The sequence below is a fragment of the Atractosteus spatula genome, chromosome 11 (genome assembly GCF_055471065.1).
Source record: "Atractosteus spatula isolate fAtrSpa1 chromosome 11, fAtrSpa1.hap1, whole genome shotgun sequence".
In the NCBI taxonomy this organism is placed as follows: domain Eukaryota; kingdom Metazoa; phylum Chordata; class Actinopteri; order Semionotiformes; family Lepisosteidae; genus Atractosteus; species Atractosteus spatula.
In genome coordinates, this window is record NC_142716.1 from 34,161,042 (window position 1) to 34,181,756 (window position 20,715).

Genomic DNA, 20,715 nt, shown 5'->3' on the forward strand with positions numbered 1-20,715 from the left:
AGCTCTTTATTTTCTATTATTTGTAAGTTTGTTGAATTCGTATTTTTTATACCTTTCACTCGCTGGTTTATTAAAACACTGTTCAAACTGCTCGCTGTTGGGTGATGTGCAGTGCGCAATGTTTTTGTTTTTCTTTTGGCCAACACAATAGTTGTGTGCTCCAGTGCATGTCGGTAGTGGATCCTGTGGGCGTTTACTTGCCAGGATCACCAAGGGAACATGCCCTTTCTGAGCAGGATCAATCCGAGACGAAGCAGAAGCGTCTGTGTGAACGCACCTGTTGTTTCACGCATCAGAATGGAAATTCTGCCTGCAAGAAAAAAGTCTGGTCATTTTTTGTAAATGTCCATTTTTTTTATCCAGCACAGCTTTGAGTTGGATGGCTGCAATCGAACATTTATCTAAAATACCTTTTGATCAAATAAAATTTCTAAAAGTTTTAGTACCATAGTGGATGTAAATTGAAATATTAAGAACAGATTAGCACTTATTAGAAACAATGTATTTAGAAAAATTGTCTTTATATTTGCATTATAAACTTAATATTGGCCCAAAAAAGTAACTTACAAGATGCATATGCCTTCAATGTATACAAAAGTTTATTAAGTCACTCTTATAGGTTTGTATAACAATTGTTTTCAACTAGTGTCAGCTTTTAAGGCTGGTATTATGTTATGATACCTGACTGAGCTAATAGATACATGTATGTTCTGAGCTGCAGTAAAGTGAAAAGTATAGATTGTAAGTATGTTCTGGAAAATTTACTGTATGCGGTTGGAAGTCTTTGTGTATAAATAGTAATAGAGCAATAGAGTGTAGAAATGGATGTAGGGCACCTGAACTAGGAGCCCAAGTAGTCCACAGACCCCAGGTTAGGACATGCTGATCTAATGGAATCTCTGATGATGTCTCGCAGGATGGTGCAGCAGTTCTCTGTGGACTTTGAAAAGCGGATTGAAGGCTCGGGTGACCAAGTGGACACTGTGGAACTTTCTGGTGGTGCCAAAATCAACAGAATCTTCCACGAACGCTTCCCTTTTGAGCTGGTCAAGGTTCGTCAGCCCAGCTGTTCTCGCTGCGATAGACCAGCCTCTCTGATGGGGTAAAAGGCTGTATAGTAGAGGTACCACACAGTGCAAGAACTCTGTAGCCATGTTTACAGAGGCAAGCTGCTGTACCCTTAGATTACCCAATGTATCACTTTCTTTATCAATGGGAAATGACTGAACCACACTGGCTTATTCTCTGTATAAACTAAGCCTGCACATGCAAGGCATTCTGCTTGTTACAACTATACAGAATTGCCTCTTGTGCTAAAGGTTCACTGTTCATCATCAAGTGTCAAAGACCACAGTAGTGTAAGTGGTCAATGTTCCAGATGACAAGTTTATTAGGATCTGTGTGACTTCTGCAGTTGTGATTTTGTTATCCAGGCAGAGCAGGTCAGACAAGAACAGGGCGTAGAGTTGGACACTCCTGAAAACCACAGTAGTGCTGCCAGTGTGGGTGATGTTGATATTGTCATGGGAGACCGTGTTCGTGTCTGGCAGATCAGACGTTGACAGATCATTTCAGATACAGAGTGAATACCACAGGCTGAGCCAATTCACACCCCATCTGCTTTAATTGTTCTTAAGACCACTGCGCCTGTTAATCAAAGTCAGTTTCAGGTGTTGCCAATGTTACATAAAATAATTATTAATTAAAATAAGTTATTCAGTCTTTACATTTAATATTAAACTTTAATTTACTTGAAGTACTGTGTACATTAAGATTAGTGTTATCACCATATAAACATTTATATGTGGTGTTGACTCTTTAATGTATATAGTTACAAATATTAGACGTAATGTGAGAATATGATCTATGTGTGAAAATAGAGATATACTGTCATGTTGAGTTCTGCACTGATTTATCATTTGACATTTCACACACACCAATAGAACAGAATTCTGCACAACAATAAAAAATGCATATTAAACCAGCACAGTCTCACAGTTCTGTGCTTTTGAAAAGGAATAGTAAATCACTTTCATCATCTCATTATGTGTTAAGAGACAAACACATAGTAAAAAAGAACTGCAAATTATACTTTATTGTACCTGACACAGTTCGTATTTCTGTGCGAACTTTTCTGTACCCCAGCTTGTTCACTTGTCACTTAGGATATACTGTAGAAGTTTCTCTTCAAGGCCTGAACTGATGTTCTCTGACTTACTTCTCTGTGACTTTCTTTTTTGTTAGATCAGATTTTCATTTTGATTTTAACAAGGAACATCTATGACTTTCTGTGTCTCTGTATCCTTCCCATGATTCTGCTGACAGATGGAGTTTGATGAGAAGGAGCTGAGGAGAGAGATCAGCTATGCCATCAAGAACATCCATGGCATCAGGCTAGTGTCCTCTGGGTCATCGCTGTTTCCTTGTCTCAGTGTCCTCTGGGTTATTGCTGTTCCCATGTCTCAGTGTCCACAGTGTCTTTTCTGGCTGTCCTCTTTTCTCCTCTCTTACCTTCTTTTTATCCTCTCTGCCTGTTCCTAAACCTTTCATAACTCTCTTAGTTCCTCCGAATTCTCCAGCTGTCTCCTCTCCATCCCCCTGACTTCCTCTCCCTCTCCCTGTTCTTTGTCACTCGCTCTCTCCGAGCAGGACGGGGCTGTTCACGCCTGACATGGCATTTGAGGCAATAGTGAAGAAGCAGATTGTGAAGCTAAAGGAGCCCTGTCTGAAGTGTGTGGACATGGTGATCCAGGAGCTTATCAACACTGTGCGGCAGTGCACCATCAAGGTACAGCAGTGTTCCTCAACCACAAGAACACAAGTGAAAGTGATAAAGGGAAACCAGTGATGTTCCCGGCTGTGTGCTGCAGTGCAGATTGTTGAACTGTGTAGGTGCAATTGTGCCTGAGTGACCGCATGTGTCATTGCAGTTGGGGACATTCCCAAGGCTTCGCGAGGAGACAGAGAGAATCGTGACCACACACATCCGGGACCGAGAGAGCCGGGCCAAGGACCAGGTCACCCAGAAACATCCCCGCTGGAAAGCTTTGCACACACCTAATTACCTGTTCACACTACTGACTTACTGTACATGCACATCCCCAGTCCCCAGACGCACACGCAGCCAGGACTGTTGGAGCTCGTTAGATGTCTGGTTTGCACTTTGTATGCACAGCCTTAAACACGCATGCAGACAGTGAGTTGACAGAAATAGGCAACAATAATTAACGCTGCTGGGACTGATAATTCCCCTTTCTCCTCGCTGTCAGCATTTCCATCTCCCTGAATTTGTCTCAGTCTCCTTCCCTAATTCTTTCTCTCCCTGTCCTTCTTCATGCCTGTCCCAATATTTAATTGCTTTGTCTCTTGGCAGGTGTTGCTGCTAATTGAGGTCCAGCTTTCGTACATCAACACAAACCATGAGGACTTCATTGGGTTCGCCAAGTGAGTCTAAGGGCACCTCCAGCTATTGAGCAATAGAGAGCATGTGAAAGAGGGATGTACAGAGAAAGGGAGTAACAGGTATTAAGTTAGGGACTGGAGCAGAGAGATGGAAGTCCAATATATTTAGAAGCTGAAAGCTCCCATCATTGTAGCAGAAAAGGCATTTAGGGAGCAAATGGTCTGAAGTTTTCATTTAGTCAGTAAAAATACCAACTGGATTTTTTCTTAAGTTCCTCTACCTTTGTCTTTTCCCTTCTCTCTCCCTTTCTGCTGGAATCTCTCTCTCTGTCTGCCTGTCTCCTGCAGTGCACAGCAGAGGAGTAGCCAGATGAGCAAGAAGAGTTCTGCCGGAAACCAGGTGGGCGCCTCCACATCCTCCTTTCCGCCACCCTGTCTTATCCCTCTTTCATCGTTCTGTGATTCTCCTCCTTTCCCGTCTCTCACTTTACCCTCTCTCCTTCCTCTGAGACCTCTCTCGTCCTCCCTCCCCCCACTCCTCTGTCTCTGCCTTTTCTCCTCACGTTTTCCCTTGACCCATCAATGTGGGATTTCAGAGAAGCAATATTCACCCCTTCCAGCAGGAAAGTGGCACACGAGTACGCTCTTGAACACGGTGTCGGGGATTGTGACTGGAGGAATATGATCTGTATACAGAAGGGACAAAAATATCTAATTCTGCAGAAACGCTGATCTGGAGACCCTCAGATTGTCTGTCTGTCTGTTATGTATTGTATACTCTATATTTATTTTTATGCATGAGCTTGTATATGTGATGATTCTGTGCTGGGTGTTTTTGGTTGAATCCTTGCTGTTTTTTGTTTCAGTTGACATTAACAACAGTGCTTCTTTTATTTTTTTTAATTCCTTTTTATTTGGCCCTCCTTCCTATTTATTTTTTTTACTCCCTGCTCTCTTGCCCCATTATGGTTTTTATCTTTAACACCCTTCCTCCCACCCCCCTTTATGTCCTGCACCCCCCCCGCTTGTCCCTTGTCTGAATCTCTGAGCAGCTCAGCCCCACAGCCTGCCCTGCTGGAGGGGCCAGGTGAGTACTGAGATGGGGACGAGAGTGGTGCAGTGGGGAGGCTGGAAAACTACAGTACGCGTTTAAAACTGACATCAAACCGAAGCAATGTTACACACGAGAGGAGCCTGTTTAGCAAACCCTATTAATAAGCAGGTGTGAGACCTCCTGGGAAAAACTAAGGTTGCTGCTGGAAGAGGTGTTAGTGGGGCCAGCAGGGGGCGCTCACCCTGCGGTCCATGTGGGTCCTAATGCCCCAGTATAGTGACGGGGACACTATAGTGTAAAAAGGCGCTGTCCTTCGCATGAGACATAAAACCGAAGTCCTGACTCTCTGTGGTCATTAAAAATCCCAGGGCGTTTCTCGAAAAGAGTAGGGGTGTAACCCCGGCGTCCTGGCCAAATTTCCCATTGGCCCTTACCAATCATGGCCTCCTAATAATCCCCATCTATGAATTGGCTTCATCACTCTGCTCTCCTCCCCACTGATAGCTGATGTGTGGTGAGCGTTCTGGCGCACTATGGCTGCTGTCGCATCATCCAGGTGGATGCTGCACATTGGTGGTGGTGGAGGGGAGTCCCCATTACCTGTAAAGCGCTTTGAGTGGAGTGTCCAGAAAAGCGCTGTAGAAGTGTAAGCAATTATTATTATTATTGTTGTATATTTGTCATTTATTTTATGATCCCAGAGCCCCAGAAAACTGTTCTTGGTTGCCGTCATTTGATTTAGCCTCATACTATGAATGTAGTTATATTTCATTTCCATCAGTGCACAGTGGTCCTTATCATTATTTTGGATTTGAAGAAATATCTAGAAATCATACATTTTTGTGTTTTTGCGAGCTCCAGTGCAGTTTGTATGAGTTCCTTATAACCTACGATTAGGGGCTGGGGGACGTGCAGCTGCTGCCTTGTTCCAGGAGCTTCTCAGCGTTATCTGGAAGTCAGTTAGAATACTTCCCAGATGTTGCAGCGGGCCAATGCTACACCTACCATATTCACCTGAAGTCTGCAGCACAGATAGTCTTGCATTCCACCATTTTACTGTTTCCCCTCAGCTGTTACAGTTACTTGATGGTACGCTACATGTTATTCTTAACTATGTTAACAATATGATTCTCTTTCATTCTTATTTAAAAAAAGGTTAAATGTACCCATTTTGATGAAGTCTGCAGGGGTATGATATCAGTGCTGCATACTGTATTTGGGGCTATCTGGTTGGATTGGCCATTAGGGTCCCAGCAAACACCCATTTCAGAGCACCAGCTTTAAGCAAGTATTGAAATTGCAGAATCATAACATAATAATACCTTTAAGAAACGAGGTACTTATTGCATCAGCTGCTGTTCCTGTCTAATACAGCATTTAAACAGTCTGCCATAAGCTCTCAGAGCAGGGCTGTGTGCTGTGTTGCCACCATGGAGGTCCAGATGTGTCCTGGATTTCCTGTCTTCTCCCAGCTGTACCCCAGTTCTTAATGACTGTTTTACTCTCTTCCCCTCTGCTGCAGTTGCAGGGCGCAGGTCCTCCACCTTCCAGTCAAATTGTACGAGCCCAGTTTCTGTAAGCCTTACTGCTGCCTTCCATATAACTTGTGTCTGTGGGGGCTGGCTGGGATGCTAACACAGAGACCTGCCTAAAACACCTACTACTGCTGTCACCCTGTCTGGAGCTGTACTCACTCTGACGCACCAAGAGACCCTCACTGACACACTAAGAGCTGCCCTCTCTGTGTGCTGATACACACTGCCATCAATTGTCTATCTTAAGGGTCCATAGCCACTATTTACATAACATTCCTTGTGCTGAAGAATTCAGCTATAGCTAGAAATCCTTGATAGCTGAAGAACAAGAAACAGTGGTGGATTAGACCTGGTGACTCAGTTAAACCTCTGATTGATTTGATACATAGTTGAACTAAAGTGGTTTCTGAGATTCACAAGAGTGTATCTTATATGTTACTTCTGCTTTCCCCTTCTCATTAGAAATTGCAGGGTAGTGCAGTGACATCTAAGAGCTTGTCTGATGTCTGTCAGTATTTGTTCTACGTGAAACACTGGTTCATTTGCTTATTTACATAATATTTATGTAATATTTAGAATTGAGCTGCAGAATCGGAGAATGTGAGATGAGCTAAAAACAAAGGAGCAATCTAAATTCTTTTTTGGTGTGTATAAAATCTGCAATATGGACTAGGAAATTTACACACTGTGTTGTTCTGTAGCTGTGACAGAGATAAGAGGCTCAGACACACGTTCAACGCCATAACCGGTTTTTCAATTGGTCTCAGAGTACAGCTCCTATTAATTCCAATGTAACCCACTCCTGATGCAGCTGCCTTTTGTATTCACCTCAAGTGGGAGGCATTGATGGCACAAAAATAGAACTAATTCACAGCTAAAGGCCTTAAGCGTAGCTCTTTCTGCTTAGGTTACAGACAGGGCTGCAAACTGGGGTTTCAATCAACAGTTTCATACCTTTTAACATTTTTATTTGCATCGTGAGGGGTGTAAATGAGAAGGGCAGTGGCGTGTCTTTGTACAGTACATCACCAGTTTGGCTAAGGACCTGAGGTGAATACAAGTGCCACTGTGTCTCTTTACTCATGAATTAATTGCAGCACAGGCGCCCAGCCCTGTGTGGGGGATGCACAGACAGGGAAGGGACGAGAGGACTGGTGTATGTGTGTTGTACTAGGCTTTTGTAATGCTGGATTTGGAGTGATAGATAAAGTGGAAGGAGTAGTTACTGACAGAGAAGTTGTAAAGACACCTAAGATCAACATGTTTCGTTACAGAGTGTTTAATTGTAGGTGCCTATAGGAGTATCCTGTTTGCTTACAGATGGGTATAGGGCCAGTGTGCTTATGTATAAAGGGCCTACAGGGCCTATGTGTATTTCCATAATTCCCATTTTCCAGCCTAGATTTCAGGCAGACTGCTGTGTTCAGAGCTCAGGGTCTGGGGATGGGTGTGTTTGCTGTAAATGTGACTCATCCTCATCTCCCATGGCCTTCACTGAGATACTGAATCAGTGTCTGAGGGTCTGACCAGCACTAACAGTACAATGTGTGTGTGAGACTGATCATATCTGAAGTATGAGCGAGAGAGAGCCAGACTGCAGTGGTGTGTGAGCGAGCTCTGCGTGACAGCTGGCACTGCAGAGAGGATCAGCTCTGCACTGGCACCATCTCTGTGTCCTGTACTCAGCCCTCCCTCTCTTAACTCCTTTCTGCTCTCCCTTCCTCTCACAGCCTTCACCTCGGCTACTCGCCCTCTATCTTGCTTGCCTTTCTGCATCTCTCTGCCCACTTCTGCTCTCACGGTCTCTCCTGGTTTCTTAAGCAACTTTTTCCACTGCCCCTTTCTCCGTCCTCTGCCACTCCCTCTCATTTCTTCTCACAAATTTATCTCAAATCCTCTTCATTACCTCCTTGTGCTTCCTTCTCCCCCACTCTGTTCACACCAGCGGGCCTCCTTGCAGTATGAAGTTTTCCAAATGTGTCTGTGTGTTTGTGGAAGTGGATGTTGTCTGTGTGTGGAGTGCACAATCTGCACTTGATTTCACACATTGTGGCTATATCAATGCACTGTAACATTATACCTACTTGGATGTGCAGTTCTAGGAGGATGTACACATATAGAATCCTGCATTTCAGTTATATATATATGCCTTAGATCTAGTACATAGATGTTATAAATATGCAGTTGTTTACCTTTGTATTTTGAGGAAAAATAAGTTATACACAGCATTAGTAGTTTTCGTGACAGTTTTCGTGAGATGATCATTCACCTCTCGGCTGAAACCTTTCACCAGTGCACTGTATGAGCCAAAATTAATTGGTTTGTATACTGTATACCGATCTTCACCGTGCACAATCTTTAATCTAACCCATCTCTTCATCTCAGCTGACAGATGCCAAATTCAACAGAAGACTATTCACCTTTCCTCAGTCTCCACAGGACGTTATGGCCTGTATTATATTTAAAAGACTTTTGTGGTTATCTTGAAACATAATATAAAATACCATAACCTAAGCATTAGGCTCCTCAAATTCTTCAGTATTCAGTGTGATTTTTGCAGCAGTTTTGCATTTCACAGCAAAGGTTTATACAATTAATAAATATGCAGATCCATTTGTCACAACAGTCACCCCCAGTGTTGGTCTGCTCAATAGTCTCCTTTGTCTGCAGCATTGGAATTTGTCAGCATGCAGTAAGATTAATTAATTAAAATGTGATTTACTAAAAATAATGGAGAATATTTATCATGAACTAAATTGTAAAGTTGTGTGTCAAAAGTAGTTGACATTAATACGTCTCAAACATTAAAAAAATTTTTATCTGTAATATTTTGTTAAATTATTATTGAACACAGGTAGAGCCCTGAATGCTAATATAAAGCAGTTTGATTTCTTTAGTGTATTTGTGGCCTAGGGTAAATGAAAAGTCAGTAAAGATATTGCATGCAAATGCTGATACAGAATCATCATTTGGGTCATTTCATTCATGTGTGCTGAGGCTGGAGATGGAGGTGCAGGCGAACACATCTCTGAGTGAATTTGGTTTTCTGTGCTTTCACTTAGAGTTTTAACAACAGCATCTAATATTCACACAGCCCTTGTTCATCACTGCCCAGGACCCCCACTGCCGTAGAGCAACACTGACACCGAATCAGCTCTCTCACTAAGAAGCAGGTCTAACTGTGGGTTTCAATAGTATGACCCCCTCTTTAACCCCTCTTTCAACTCATGTGAGGTCGTTGTGGCATGTGCTCTGACCTCTTCACCTGGCTGTGACCCCAGTTTGGGTGAAGGAGTGGGCCGAGTTGAGAGGGGCAGGGCACTTCTTTCTTCTTCGAGTCTAACTGCTGACCTCTCACCCCCGCAGGTCATCCGCAAGGGCTGGCTGACCATCAATAACATCAGTATCATCAAGGGAGGGGCCAAGGAGTACTGGTTCGTGCTGACGGCAGAGAGCCTGTCCTGGTTCAAGGACGACGAGGTTAGAATCGCTGTTTGCCACTACTCTACACTCTGTCTAGAACTGTATCTCCCTGTCATCACTCTTTTCTTCGTGTGTTCTGTCTCTCCTTCACCCTCTTCACCATCCTCACTTGCTTTCTCTGCGACTTCAGAGATGTTTAGTCTCTCCAGCCCTTGTGTGACCCAGACTGGTGACCTCATGAGAGTGAAAATGCTGTACAATGTGCATAATGGATTTTTACTGCATATGAGACTTACTATTACTCTTCTTATTACAGAATGGCATGAAAAGTTATACAGTACTCTTTAGAAGATTTAGCTTTGTTCTGATTGTGAGAATGAGTAGTATTCCTCTTAATCCTGGAAAGATGGCTATGCGCATGTACTCAAGTAAATTGCAAACGAGTTGGAATTTCAACTCCAAACTCTATGGTTAGGTAAGAGGGTTGTAAGAAAAATACTAGGGAGGGGTCTTTGAACTGAGCATTATTAGGGAAGGGGGGAAGTAGTGGGCTGCATGCTCTGTGTGGTGTCATTGAGGGACCACCTTGCACTAAGCTACAGCTGAAGGCATTACAATTGATGTCAATAAAGGAATGAACATCTGAGCTGTCCTTGATAGAGAGAATGGCAGGTCATTAGCTGAAGTGAGATAGAAGTGGATTTCCATGGATGGCGTCCCCTCTTAATGAGCAAGGGGCAGTCTTTCCAAAGAGGTGGTGATGGGTTTTGGCCGAGGACACGTCTTTTCCATGGCACCCCAATTGAGGTCTGTCATCTGGGGATTGTGTATCTTTCCTCTGCTTTTAACACTGCAGAGTGTAAAATAAACGACAAGAAAACATATTGACAAAAAATATACCTTTGCACCATTTTATATGAGCATCTGAGCACTGTTCACCAGCCAAGGGGGAGATCAGACTTCATAGCCTGACCGAGCCCATTCCTTTGACTCGCATTGTCCCGTGACTTCCCAGTAGGGGGAGCTCTTTATTGGATCGCAAGCCATATTCATTCTGTTCTGCTGTCCATTCGTCTGCGGGCATGTCTGTCTGTCCGGTGGGCTGCCGTCTGTCTGCCTGTCTGTGCCTGCTGTACAGGTGCAGGAAGTTCTGCACAGCAAGTGTAGACAGGCAGACACACGACAACTCCCTCAGCCAATGGCAGGGCGGGCTCCTGGATGACATCGCAGGGTGGGCGGGAGAAGACAGTGGGTGAGAGGCAGGCACTGCTGTGCACCTAAACTGACACGCACTCTTAACCCCCTGAAGTACACACATTGAACATACACAGCCTTGGCAAATATGCTCTCTTGATGCACATCTCACATGTCTATCTATTCTGTTACCTACACTGTCTTAACTATGCAGTCAAGTGTAGGCATTCTCACATGAAAGACAACTACAAGAAATATTGGACATGAAACCATAACTGTCATGTCAGAGAAAGGGTTAACTGTACAGAGCAAAAAAATATCTGGACCTGTCAGAGATCCTGTTTGTCCTGCATGGCCTGTGGAGAGTCCTCTGGCAACTCTCCTTAACATCCGGTGTCTTTCCTTCACTTTCCCCTGCTGTGTTTGCATCTCCTCCCCCTACTCTCTGTGTAAAGCTGCCCAGCCATGTTGGTTGTGCGGTGTCTGTTGCTCATTAGGTCTGCAGCCTCCCTCGCTGTCTCACTGCGACAGTCGGGGCAGTGGGGGCTGGTGTTTGGGCTGAGGAGCCAGTGTTTTTAACTTTGGTGTCACTAGATAGAGGTCAATTTTATCCCATGAATGATCTGCCTAGTCCTGGAGGGGATACAGTGACTTCTAAGTTTATTTCTAACCCATCTTTAAATGTTTAATTGAGGCAATTATTTAATGATCATAATCACTGCATTTCTCATGGCGCAAATAAACAAATGGAAATTAGTGACATCCAGGCAGTTTTGATGTGTTCATAGACCTTAATAGACCTGTTTAAGGTCTTTTTAAGACTACCTTAAGAAGTCTTAAGGTAAGTTCAAAATGTTTATGTCTTTTCATAGGTTTTACCTGCTTCAAATTTATTATTCATATTTACATTCCTTATTAACCTGTTTTATGACCATGACAAACTGTGATATAGCTTCTTAAATATGATGTAGACACTACAGTTTTACAAGCGATTGTAATGACTTCCCTTGCTGTTATTTTGCTAAGGGTTCATCTGCTTGCCAAACCTGTAACATGGAGCATGTAATCTGGAGAAAGCTGTACTAGACAATACTGCCCGACCCATAACGTTATACCCAAATTTCTGCACTAATAAAATGACGGAGTTTCTCATGTTAATGTGATTACTGACCTATAGATTTCTGTAGCCTGTTTTACACATAACGTGCTGTTTTGATTAACAAGTTACCACTAAAAGATTCAGTGAAAACATGCTCTCCTTTTTTAGCATCAGCATTTCCAATCTCCGTTACATTTCACCGATAACTTTTAAGAATGTAAGAAACGTACTGGTGGTAATTCAGCAGGGTGGTGTCTGGCCTGTATTTAAGGTGATGACAGACTGAGTGTCACATGTGCAGGAGGCGGTGAGTCAAGCACTTGACAAAACAGAAAATTATTTTTACTCATCATGAAATCCGTAAAAGGGCTTGAGGCCCATTTTTTTTGTCTTGGACTTAAGTCATCTTGTGCACACACAACCAAGTTTCCAATGTGTTAAAAGACTCCTAGAGCCCCTGCAGAAACCTTTAGGACTGGATAAATCACCTCTGGTGTACAGCTCTGGTGCCAGACAACCTGGGCTACAGAAGATGAGCTGTTTGGTTCCAAAGCGGTCTACACAGAGTCTCTTTCCTGTTCGCCCTCTGTACAGCACCCCGTTGTTGTGCTGTCCCTGCTTCCACTTATAGCTTCATGATCATAGCTTCATTCCCTCCCTGTTACTCTCTTTCGTTCTGGAAGCCCATATTTCACTCTGTCAGGGATTTCACACTCGGCTCTAGATCCTGGAAGCCTTCGTTCTCCAGCCAAGGGGCTTCCTCTTCTTGTGGGGACTGTGTCCTAAATTCATTTCCCCCCTCCTCCACCCCCTCACCCTGCGAGTGTCTCGTATATCAACCCCTCAACCCCCCTTTCCTCTCCACCGGGAGTTCAGGCATTTGGATCATTTCACTCTGACACAGCTGGAACAGCACCAAGCAAAACCCACACACTCCACACTCTTCGCTCAAAAGCACTTTTTCTTTCACTGGCGCTCTTGGCAGCAGCCTGCCACTGCCTCCACAATCAACAGGCTCACTGGAAAAGGTGGTCAGAGTCACGGGTATGTCCACACAGGCACAAGAAGACCTGAGCACATGCAGAAGCGCACACATATCACGCACGGGAGCAGATCATGTTCTTGCACATGTCAAGAAACACTTTATCACACATTTATACCTATATGCACGTAGGTATACAGTAAATGCATATGCCTATTTGCACATACCCCAGCACAGAATATGAAAAAAATAACCAGGGACAGAAAAATACAACCATGTCTGCTGACAGACATTCCAGGATATAACCCTCTATACGTTCTCATTAGAGCTCTGTGCAGGAGGCTGCCTGATGAGCTCCTGCAGTGACCCTCGCTGCGCTGTTCCCTATCATTAACCCAGTTTTTTTTTATTCCTGCAGAGCATGTCTCACACACTCCACACTGTAATCCCCGCCCAGTGCGGCAGGCCCCATGGCTCCCTGCAGCGCCTGTGCTGTAGATCCAGACTGGCTGTCTGTGCTGTCTGGCCTGCAGTCTGTCTCATTTTGTGTCCCTGTAGGTGTTGCAGTATGTTTACACATTGCATTAATCGTACCCGTTCTAACGTCTTCTGACTCGCCCTCTCTCTTATCATTTTTGTATGGTAAGTTAAATGACAATAAATTGCTACAGCTTTGGCAGGGTTCTCGGTTCCCTGGCTCTGACTTAGCCCCGACCTCACATTTCTAATGCAGTCAATTAACCTTATTCTGATGAGCTGTTTCTTTATCCCTTCAGTTCCTCCTAGAAGTGTCTACCACAGACACTAATCCTCCTAGCACTACCCCTTTTCTTTTCTGGAAATGTTGCAAATTGTCCCTAGAACTGTAACAATATGTTATATCACATGACTCACTAGTACTCCAGCCAAATCTCAAACGTGCCTCAGTGGCAGTCAGTATGGATTCCCTCTCTCTCCCTCCCTTTTTGTCTGTTATTGTCTCTCACCCTCCTCTCTTTTCATTTTTTTCTCCCCTTTTCTCTCTCTCTCCTTGTCTTTCTTTTCCTCCTTCATCGCCCTTATTTTTTCTCTCCAGGCTTTTGGCAGTCTTGCTGGGACTGTGCATTCCTGGCTGGAAAACTGTGTTTGTGTCCAGCTACCAGCTTCCAAGTGTCTGAAACTGTGTAGAGAAATCCCTCATCGCACGGCTGTTTCCACACTTATACTCCCCCCAGCCTGCTTTCACCTAGCTAGGCCTCCCCTCTCCCTCCTCTCGTACAGTGCGGCCATGATACACACTCTGTACTCCCAAGCTACACACACACAGGCACAGCATTCAGCTGCCTCCACCCAGTTCAACAATACAGCAGGACAGTCACAATGCGTAGGCAGAGTAAACGAACACCCTGTCATAGACAGATACAAGCACGCACAAGGGCACAGCTACAAATATTCCTCATATATATTGTAATACAAAATCCACACCTGTTACTCGAGCATACAGAATAGAATAGTTACATTCCACAAACAGATGAAAACTGCCAAAAAGAAAAATGTTCCCTCAGACTGCATATGCACATTTGCCTAGATGCTCAATTCAGCACTCACAGTGAAACAGTACACACACTTGAACACAACTGCTTAGGTGCAGTCTGACACAATACTTACTCACTACACTCCCAGTCTCTCCCTGCAGAGCACAACATTTACATACTGAAAGATAGCACAGCCAAAGGCCAGGGAACAGAGAAGTTTGTGAAGATAGCCTTATCACACTGGCCAGCTTTATACCAGAACTGTTGAGACAACATCTGCTCCAGCTATCTGCTGTATCCTGCACAGATCTCTGTAGACTGCAAAGAATCCTGTGCCGTCAGACACTACAATATAGCACAAAGGCTGGTGGGACACTCTCTACAGTGCTTTGACACAGCTTGTTTCCATACTGCCAGTTTCACAGAGCATCCTAGGCTCAGTGTACCCTATGATCCCTCTTGAGCTGGCTGCTTTCTCAGTCCAGCTAGGCCTCCGTCATTATAAACCTCACCCGCACATCTTAGACGCCATAGAAATTTCAACTCTGCTGTGTGTTGTTGCACACAGCAGCACACCTCAACCCAGTCTCGGAAAGCACATTATGAGGTCAGTGGGTCAAGGGTCATGAGTTTAACATATTTATTTGCTTTTCATAATGTAAAAAGGAACCGATTCACGTTTGTTAAATTTTTCATGGCAAAATGTGGTTTGTGTATTACTATATACAAACAAGCATTTTAGTTTGATGGTAATGCCGATAGCTCCATTATACTTGATTGGCTTGATTACACAGTCCCCCCATCCTGCTGGTTATTTCTCAGGCTTCGAAAAAAAATCTTCTGCTGGTACCACAAAGTAACTGGCTAAGTGTGGATTTGACTTTAGAATCTCTTGGCTGCCCAGCACACAGAGCTGTTTGTATTATGGCGGACTGCAGGGTAACTTCCTTGCACAGTGTGATTACGGTAAGCGATTCCGACTAGCCCCTCCGTCAGGCAACACGCTGTAACAAAATTCATCTACATTTACTTTGCCTTCCTCACTGGCTCAGTTTCAGCACAATACAGTTACCCCTTACCCAGCGCGCGAGGGACTGCAGCTGCCCCATCTTCTCACAGCAAACAGACCTGCAAATACAGAGAGAGGGGGCGAGAAAGGGAGAGGCAGAGAAGGGGGGGTGACAAACAGAACAAAGCCGAGTCAGACGGAGGTCCCGTGCATCCTGGACCAGAATGCACGGCGTTGTGTGCCTCTGTGTTTGTGAGTCCATGTGTCCTTGGAGCTCTTCCTTGCACAGTCTAACCAATGTGCAGACTACTGTACACCAGTATCATCCTGAACAGGTAGTCTGAACACTGGGACGACGGAGCAGGACCCTCCTCTTCCTCCTCCTTCTCTTTCGCCCTGTGTCGCTCTCTCCTCTCCAGTCCCGAAGACTGGATGGGGAAAGCCCGAGGGAATCGCATTGTCCCCAGGGACTGCGAAAACGGGCAGTCACTGCAGCGGTGTCCTGGAACATCGAACCTCACCTCCCCTGCCCCTGCCCCCCTTGCAGTAGTGTGCCCCCCGTCATCCTGCCGCCCCGTCCTGGTGGCGGTTCGTCCCCGGCTCTGTCCTGCCCTGTCTGCACGGAGGGGAGCTGTGTCTCGGTCTCTCGCGCTCTCTCTCTCTCAGGGCTGCGGCCGGTGGGCCAGTGTGCGATATCCAGTCTTGACGTGGCACATTTGCCGAGACGACTGGGGAATCTGGCAGTGGATTTAGGGAAGGGATATTAAAAAAACGAAAGTGGAGAGAGAGTGAAGGAGAGAGAGAGGGAGGGAGGGACTGACTGGCCTTATATGGATTCATGTGACCCTTGGGGAAAGACTTGGAGCGGTCTGGAGTTTCTCTCTCTTTCTGTCTTTCTATCTCACTCTCTCCATCCATATCTCTGTCCTGTTTCTCTCTTTATGTGTATATTTGTGTCCTCTGCTTCTGTGTCTACCTTTATCCTCTCTTCCACTCTTTCTCTCCCCGACACCAACTTTTCCCCCTCTCTTTCCCTATTTCTCTACAAATATCTCCCTCTCCTTCTCTCTCTCTGGGCTGTAAAGCGGTACCAGATGTTGCAGTGTAACGCCAGGCAGTCATTTCATCTTTTTTTTTTCTGAAACTCAGGCAGGAAGTGGGCCCCTCTGGAATGGAAAAAAAAATAAGAAAAATTCTGAAGTGTAGAAAGAGAGAGAGAGAGAAAAAAAGAGCACAGGGTTGTGGATATTGGTGGAGCAGTTCTGTGTCCAGTATCTAGTGATGGATAAAGGGACAGGTAACTGGGGCAGTTAAGACATTGCCCAGTGCCCAGTGTGGGACAGTGTGTGTGCTGGATGTCCGTGCTCTTTGATTAACCCCCGCCCTCCAGTTCTGATACAACTTTTCCGTTATCTCTCTCCCCCTGTGAGCGTTGTGTCTTTTTCACCCTTTCCCTGGCTTTCTCTCTTCGTCTCTCATCCTGTCCATTTGTATCTTTTGTCAACGTCTCTGTTGCAGTCCCTCCTCAACCCTCCTTCTCTCCAGCCCTTGATTCTCGCTGAAATTTTAGCCGTTTCCTGAGACCGAAGCCCCTATGAAAGGAAAGGGGGAGTTGGGTGGAGGAGAGGGGGATGGGGGGGTAGGACAGGGATTTTTTTGGAGAAATGCTGTGTTTCAGAGCCTCAGCCTGAGTAATGACTTCCACATGTGGGCCTTTTTGCTTCCTCTCTTATTCTCTCTCTCTCTCTTTCTCCCCAAATGCACTCACTTTCCCTGCTTGATCTCTCCTCTTCCCTGGTTTCTCTGTCGTTTTGTCTGTTCACATTAACCCTCTCATTCCATGTGCTGTTGTCTTTAAACATGCTCCTACAAGGATGTATTTTGGTTTCACATGGCCTGCTAAACTACCACTTCTGTGGCCTTTCTGCACCTATGCCCACTTCTTTCTCTTCCTGCACGTGTTGGAGCGTCTGGTCACTTGTGCTGGTCACCAGGTTACAGGACGTAAGCACGAGAACTACAACATTGACCAAAGCCACTGAAGAGCCCTTCTATCATAGCAATGCACTATGCTAATCTAGCATGAGACAGTCAGCCTATGTAACAGCCAATGCCCTTCCTGGTCTTAAAAGCCAACAGGTTTTATCGGTCTTCCAATGTCACTGCCATCTCAAGACTCAGTTAAAAGCAACTGCAATTTGTACATTGAGCTTGTATTAAGGTAATTGTAAGATCATTTGAAAACAAAACTTTAAAACCCTGTAACCACTGAGGGTCATGGTTGGCTACCACTCACTTAACTGCACAAATTCTTTCTAAATCGAGAAATGTCACATCATTTGTTCCAAGACTGCCAGTACCAACCCCTCTGGGACTTCTTTTTTTTTGTTTGTTTTCCATGTCTTGGACTTGAAATTAGCTCACCTCTATCTCCAGTACACGGTGCACCATTAATTCCCATAACTTTAAGGTGAAGAAAGAGTCTCTCATGACAAACCTTGTCACAGTAGTTCTGAAATATCCATATACAGGCCGTCATGATCACTGCAAGTGTCCGCACTCTCTGTGCAAGCCTTCAAAACATTGTAAAGCACCACCTTAGTAAGGGAGTAATGGAGAGCAAGGCAGTAGTGTGGACTGGTGGGCAGGGCTCTGGAAGTACAACTAGAAAGTTATGGGTCAAATGCCAGGTGAGCCTTTGCCTTTGTTACCTTGACCAAGGTCCTTGACCTCAGATTGCCCCAGTGACATGCCCAGCTGCAGAAATGGGTAAAACATGTCGTCACTTTGGATAGAAGCATCAGCCAAGTGAATAGGATGAATGTTGATTGAAAACAGAAAGTTGATTTCCCCCAGTAATTGTATTATTGTACAAATATGATTTGAGTTTCTCCCTAATGATGGATTATTTTAGATAATTACGATGACTGGCCTGTAAGTACCTAGTTCATACAGTACATTCCCCTTCTTGTGTGGCTAGAATTATATTGTACATTTTCAGATAAACTTGAAGTTGTCCAGTTTTAAATGACTGATGAAACAATTTTTGGTAATGGTGGATAAATGACCTCAATTATCTCTAATAAGGAACCCTAGGGAATATATAGAATTGGCAGATTTATTTTATTTTTAGTAAATTCATGCCAGAAGTCAACTCACTTATTTGCTTATTTTTTAAATAAGTAGCCGCTGAATTTGATGTTTCTTTTTCAATTCATGCAATGAAATGAGTGAAAGATTTGAATTTTTCTATCGTTAAACAACACACTTTTTATTCCAGTGAGAAATGCCTCCTTGAAAAACGTGCTTTAACACACATTGGACATGATGGATTGCAACCTTGGTAGCAGCCATGCTGGGGTCAGCTGTGTGGCAGAGCAGGTCCAGACAGAGCGGATTAGTGACGGCCCCTCTCCTGCCCCCTGCGGGACAGGCAGGTCGGTGTGTGCTGGGAGGTGGAACGAGACCGTCGTGAACGGGTGGGGCCGTGCAGCCTCGAAACACAGCAGCCAATGACACCATAATTAGCACTATTCTAATGGAACAACATTATCAATAAGATCATTTTGCCAAAGCGGTTGTTAAAATATCATACGTGTGAATTTAGCCTGCTTTGGGTACATCCACATGCACATAATTCATAGCCACTTCTTATCTTATACATTTTGTGGAGGGTTGACGCAGGCTGGACTCGATAGGCACAGGGTTCAAGGCAGGACTGCACCCTAAGGTGCCAGGCTATCACAGGACACAGACACACGGACACCTGAGAGATGCCAGTTCATCAAGCCAGCATGCCTGTGGAAGGCTGAAGGAAACCAGAGGACCTGGAATATGGGGGCACCCCAGCTCCACAATCCAGCCCGGCACCCCCACAAGCTGTGAGGCAGCAGCACCACCCACCATGGGTACTACAAACGCAAAAATGTAAAGACTGAGTTAAAATGCAGACAACACAAAGTAAGAATGCAGCACCATATCTTTTAAATCATACATTCTAAATGCAGAAGGACAAAACAGATGTTGAATCTTTCTGACTCACACTTATTATTGGCTGTGGAATTTTCTCCTCCCCTTCAGGATCGCTCAAAATGGGCCAGTGAGTTAAGGATGCACTGCAGAACATGCTGTGATGGGCCTTTTTCTTAAAAGCGCTCCCACTGCACCAATAGCAGCTTGTCCCCATGGTGATGAAACCCCGTTAATCAGAAATGTACAGCAGGCTTAGAGGTTTCCTGTATTACCAGGTGCTTGTTGACGAGGCTCCTGAACGAAGACACTTTTGTTAACACCCTGGCTGTCTTTCACTGTGAGAAAGACGTATCCGTTTGTTTGCAAGAAATGGCAAGATATTCTGTACTTTCATTAGCTCTGTTCACTTTCAGTCTCCTTCACCACTTGTGTTTTGAAAAATGCAGGACAAGCAACACCCAGCTACTCCCCAGTTTTTGTCTTCCCATATCTCTTGTGACAGTACAGGTGTGTGTTGTGAATGATGGGACTGGGAGCAAATTAAACTGCAACATCAGTGCAGGAGTTGGATGATTGACAGTCTTTGAACATGAAAGCATAGTAGTGGTGTCAGAACAGCATGCTTTACACATCTTACTTCAATGCTTACTTATATATCATATTTAGCAATAGGAATATGCATAGTATCTTCATTAGCAAAGACATTGATGAAGTAGATATCAAGCATATTTGAAATGTCATTTTTAGATGCTATTTTAATTTTTTTAATTCAACTTGGTCTCTGGTCTTTCTTTTCCTCTTGCAACTGAAGAGTGAAGGTTGGTTGGTGCTGGTCTTTGTTATGATAGTGTTCTACAACCTAGTACATGGTGTCAGCATATCATATAGCACTACACTCTAGTCTTAAATGAGTATATAATTATCGCATTACTGTAGCATTATCTACAGTACAAGATTGATGCAAAACTCTTGCCCATAGATTTTGTTATTACAGTATATCAACAGTCTTATGCGCCATGGAGAGTCTGTTGTGTAGAAGTATACTCTTATGTGACAGTGTTCTATAATGTACCAGAGGCATTTTGTGGGACAGTGTTAGTTTGGTATACATCATTGCTTTGCTGTTCAAAAGTGTCAGTTTAGATTTGGTCACTGCAAGATGGCTGTCTGAGGAACCATTACACATTCCAGTCTGAGTGAACCAGTCGGCCACAGTGTGCTGGAGAGTGCTTTTTTTTCCTCTCGGGCTTCCTTTCTCCTCGTTTCTTTCACTGTATCCCCCTCTCCATTACTCTCCTGTCTCTCCCTTTCTAGCCGTTTCGTGGCTGCGGTACGACTCTCTACTCCTCTCTCTTTCCCCTTATCTCCTCCTCTCCCTCCCTCTGCACCTTCCTGTCTCTCTGGCTGTCTAACGGATTCGAGCACTTTGTCTTTCTATCCCTCCTACACTGTGACAGAACACAGCTGCCAGAGACACCTGGGTTTTCCCACATTCGGAGAGCTTTAGCATTACATCACACTGGGCAATCTG

The 20,715-nt window shown here is 44.5% G+C and overlaps 1 protein-coding gene across 1 annotated transcript in view; it reads left to right on the forward strand.

Annotated features, from left to right (window-relative positions):
* Positions 1-20,715, forward strand: part of dnm3a (dynamin 3a) — a 52,955-nt gene that overhangs the window by 20,158 nt on the left and 12,082 nt on the right. Inside the window, exons 9-15 of the mRNA XM_088926951.1 lie at positions 917-1,052; positions 2,326-2,393; positions 2,650-2,788; positions 2,931-3,017; positions 3,374-3,444; positions 3,751-3,802; positions 9,358-9,471. Coding sequence (XP_088783077.1) covers positions 917-1,052; positions 2,326-2,393; positions 2,650-2,788; positions 2,931-3,017; positions 3,374-3,444; positions 3,751-3,802; positions 9,358-9,471 — 667 coding nt within the window. The remainder of the gene's footprint in view (positions 1-916; positions 1,053-2,325; positions 2,394-2,649; positions 2,789-2,930; positions 3,018-3,373; positions 3,445-3,750; positions 3,803-9,357; positions 9,472-20,715) is intronic.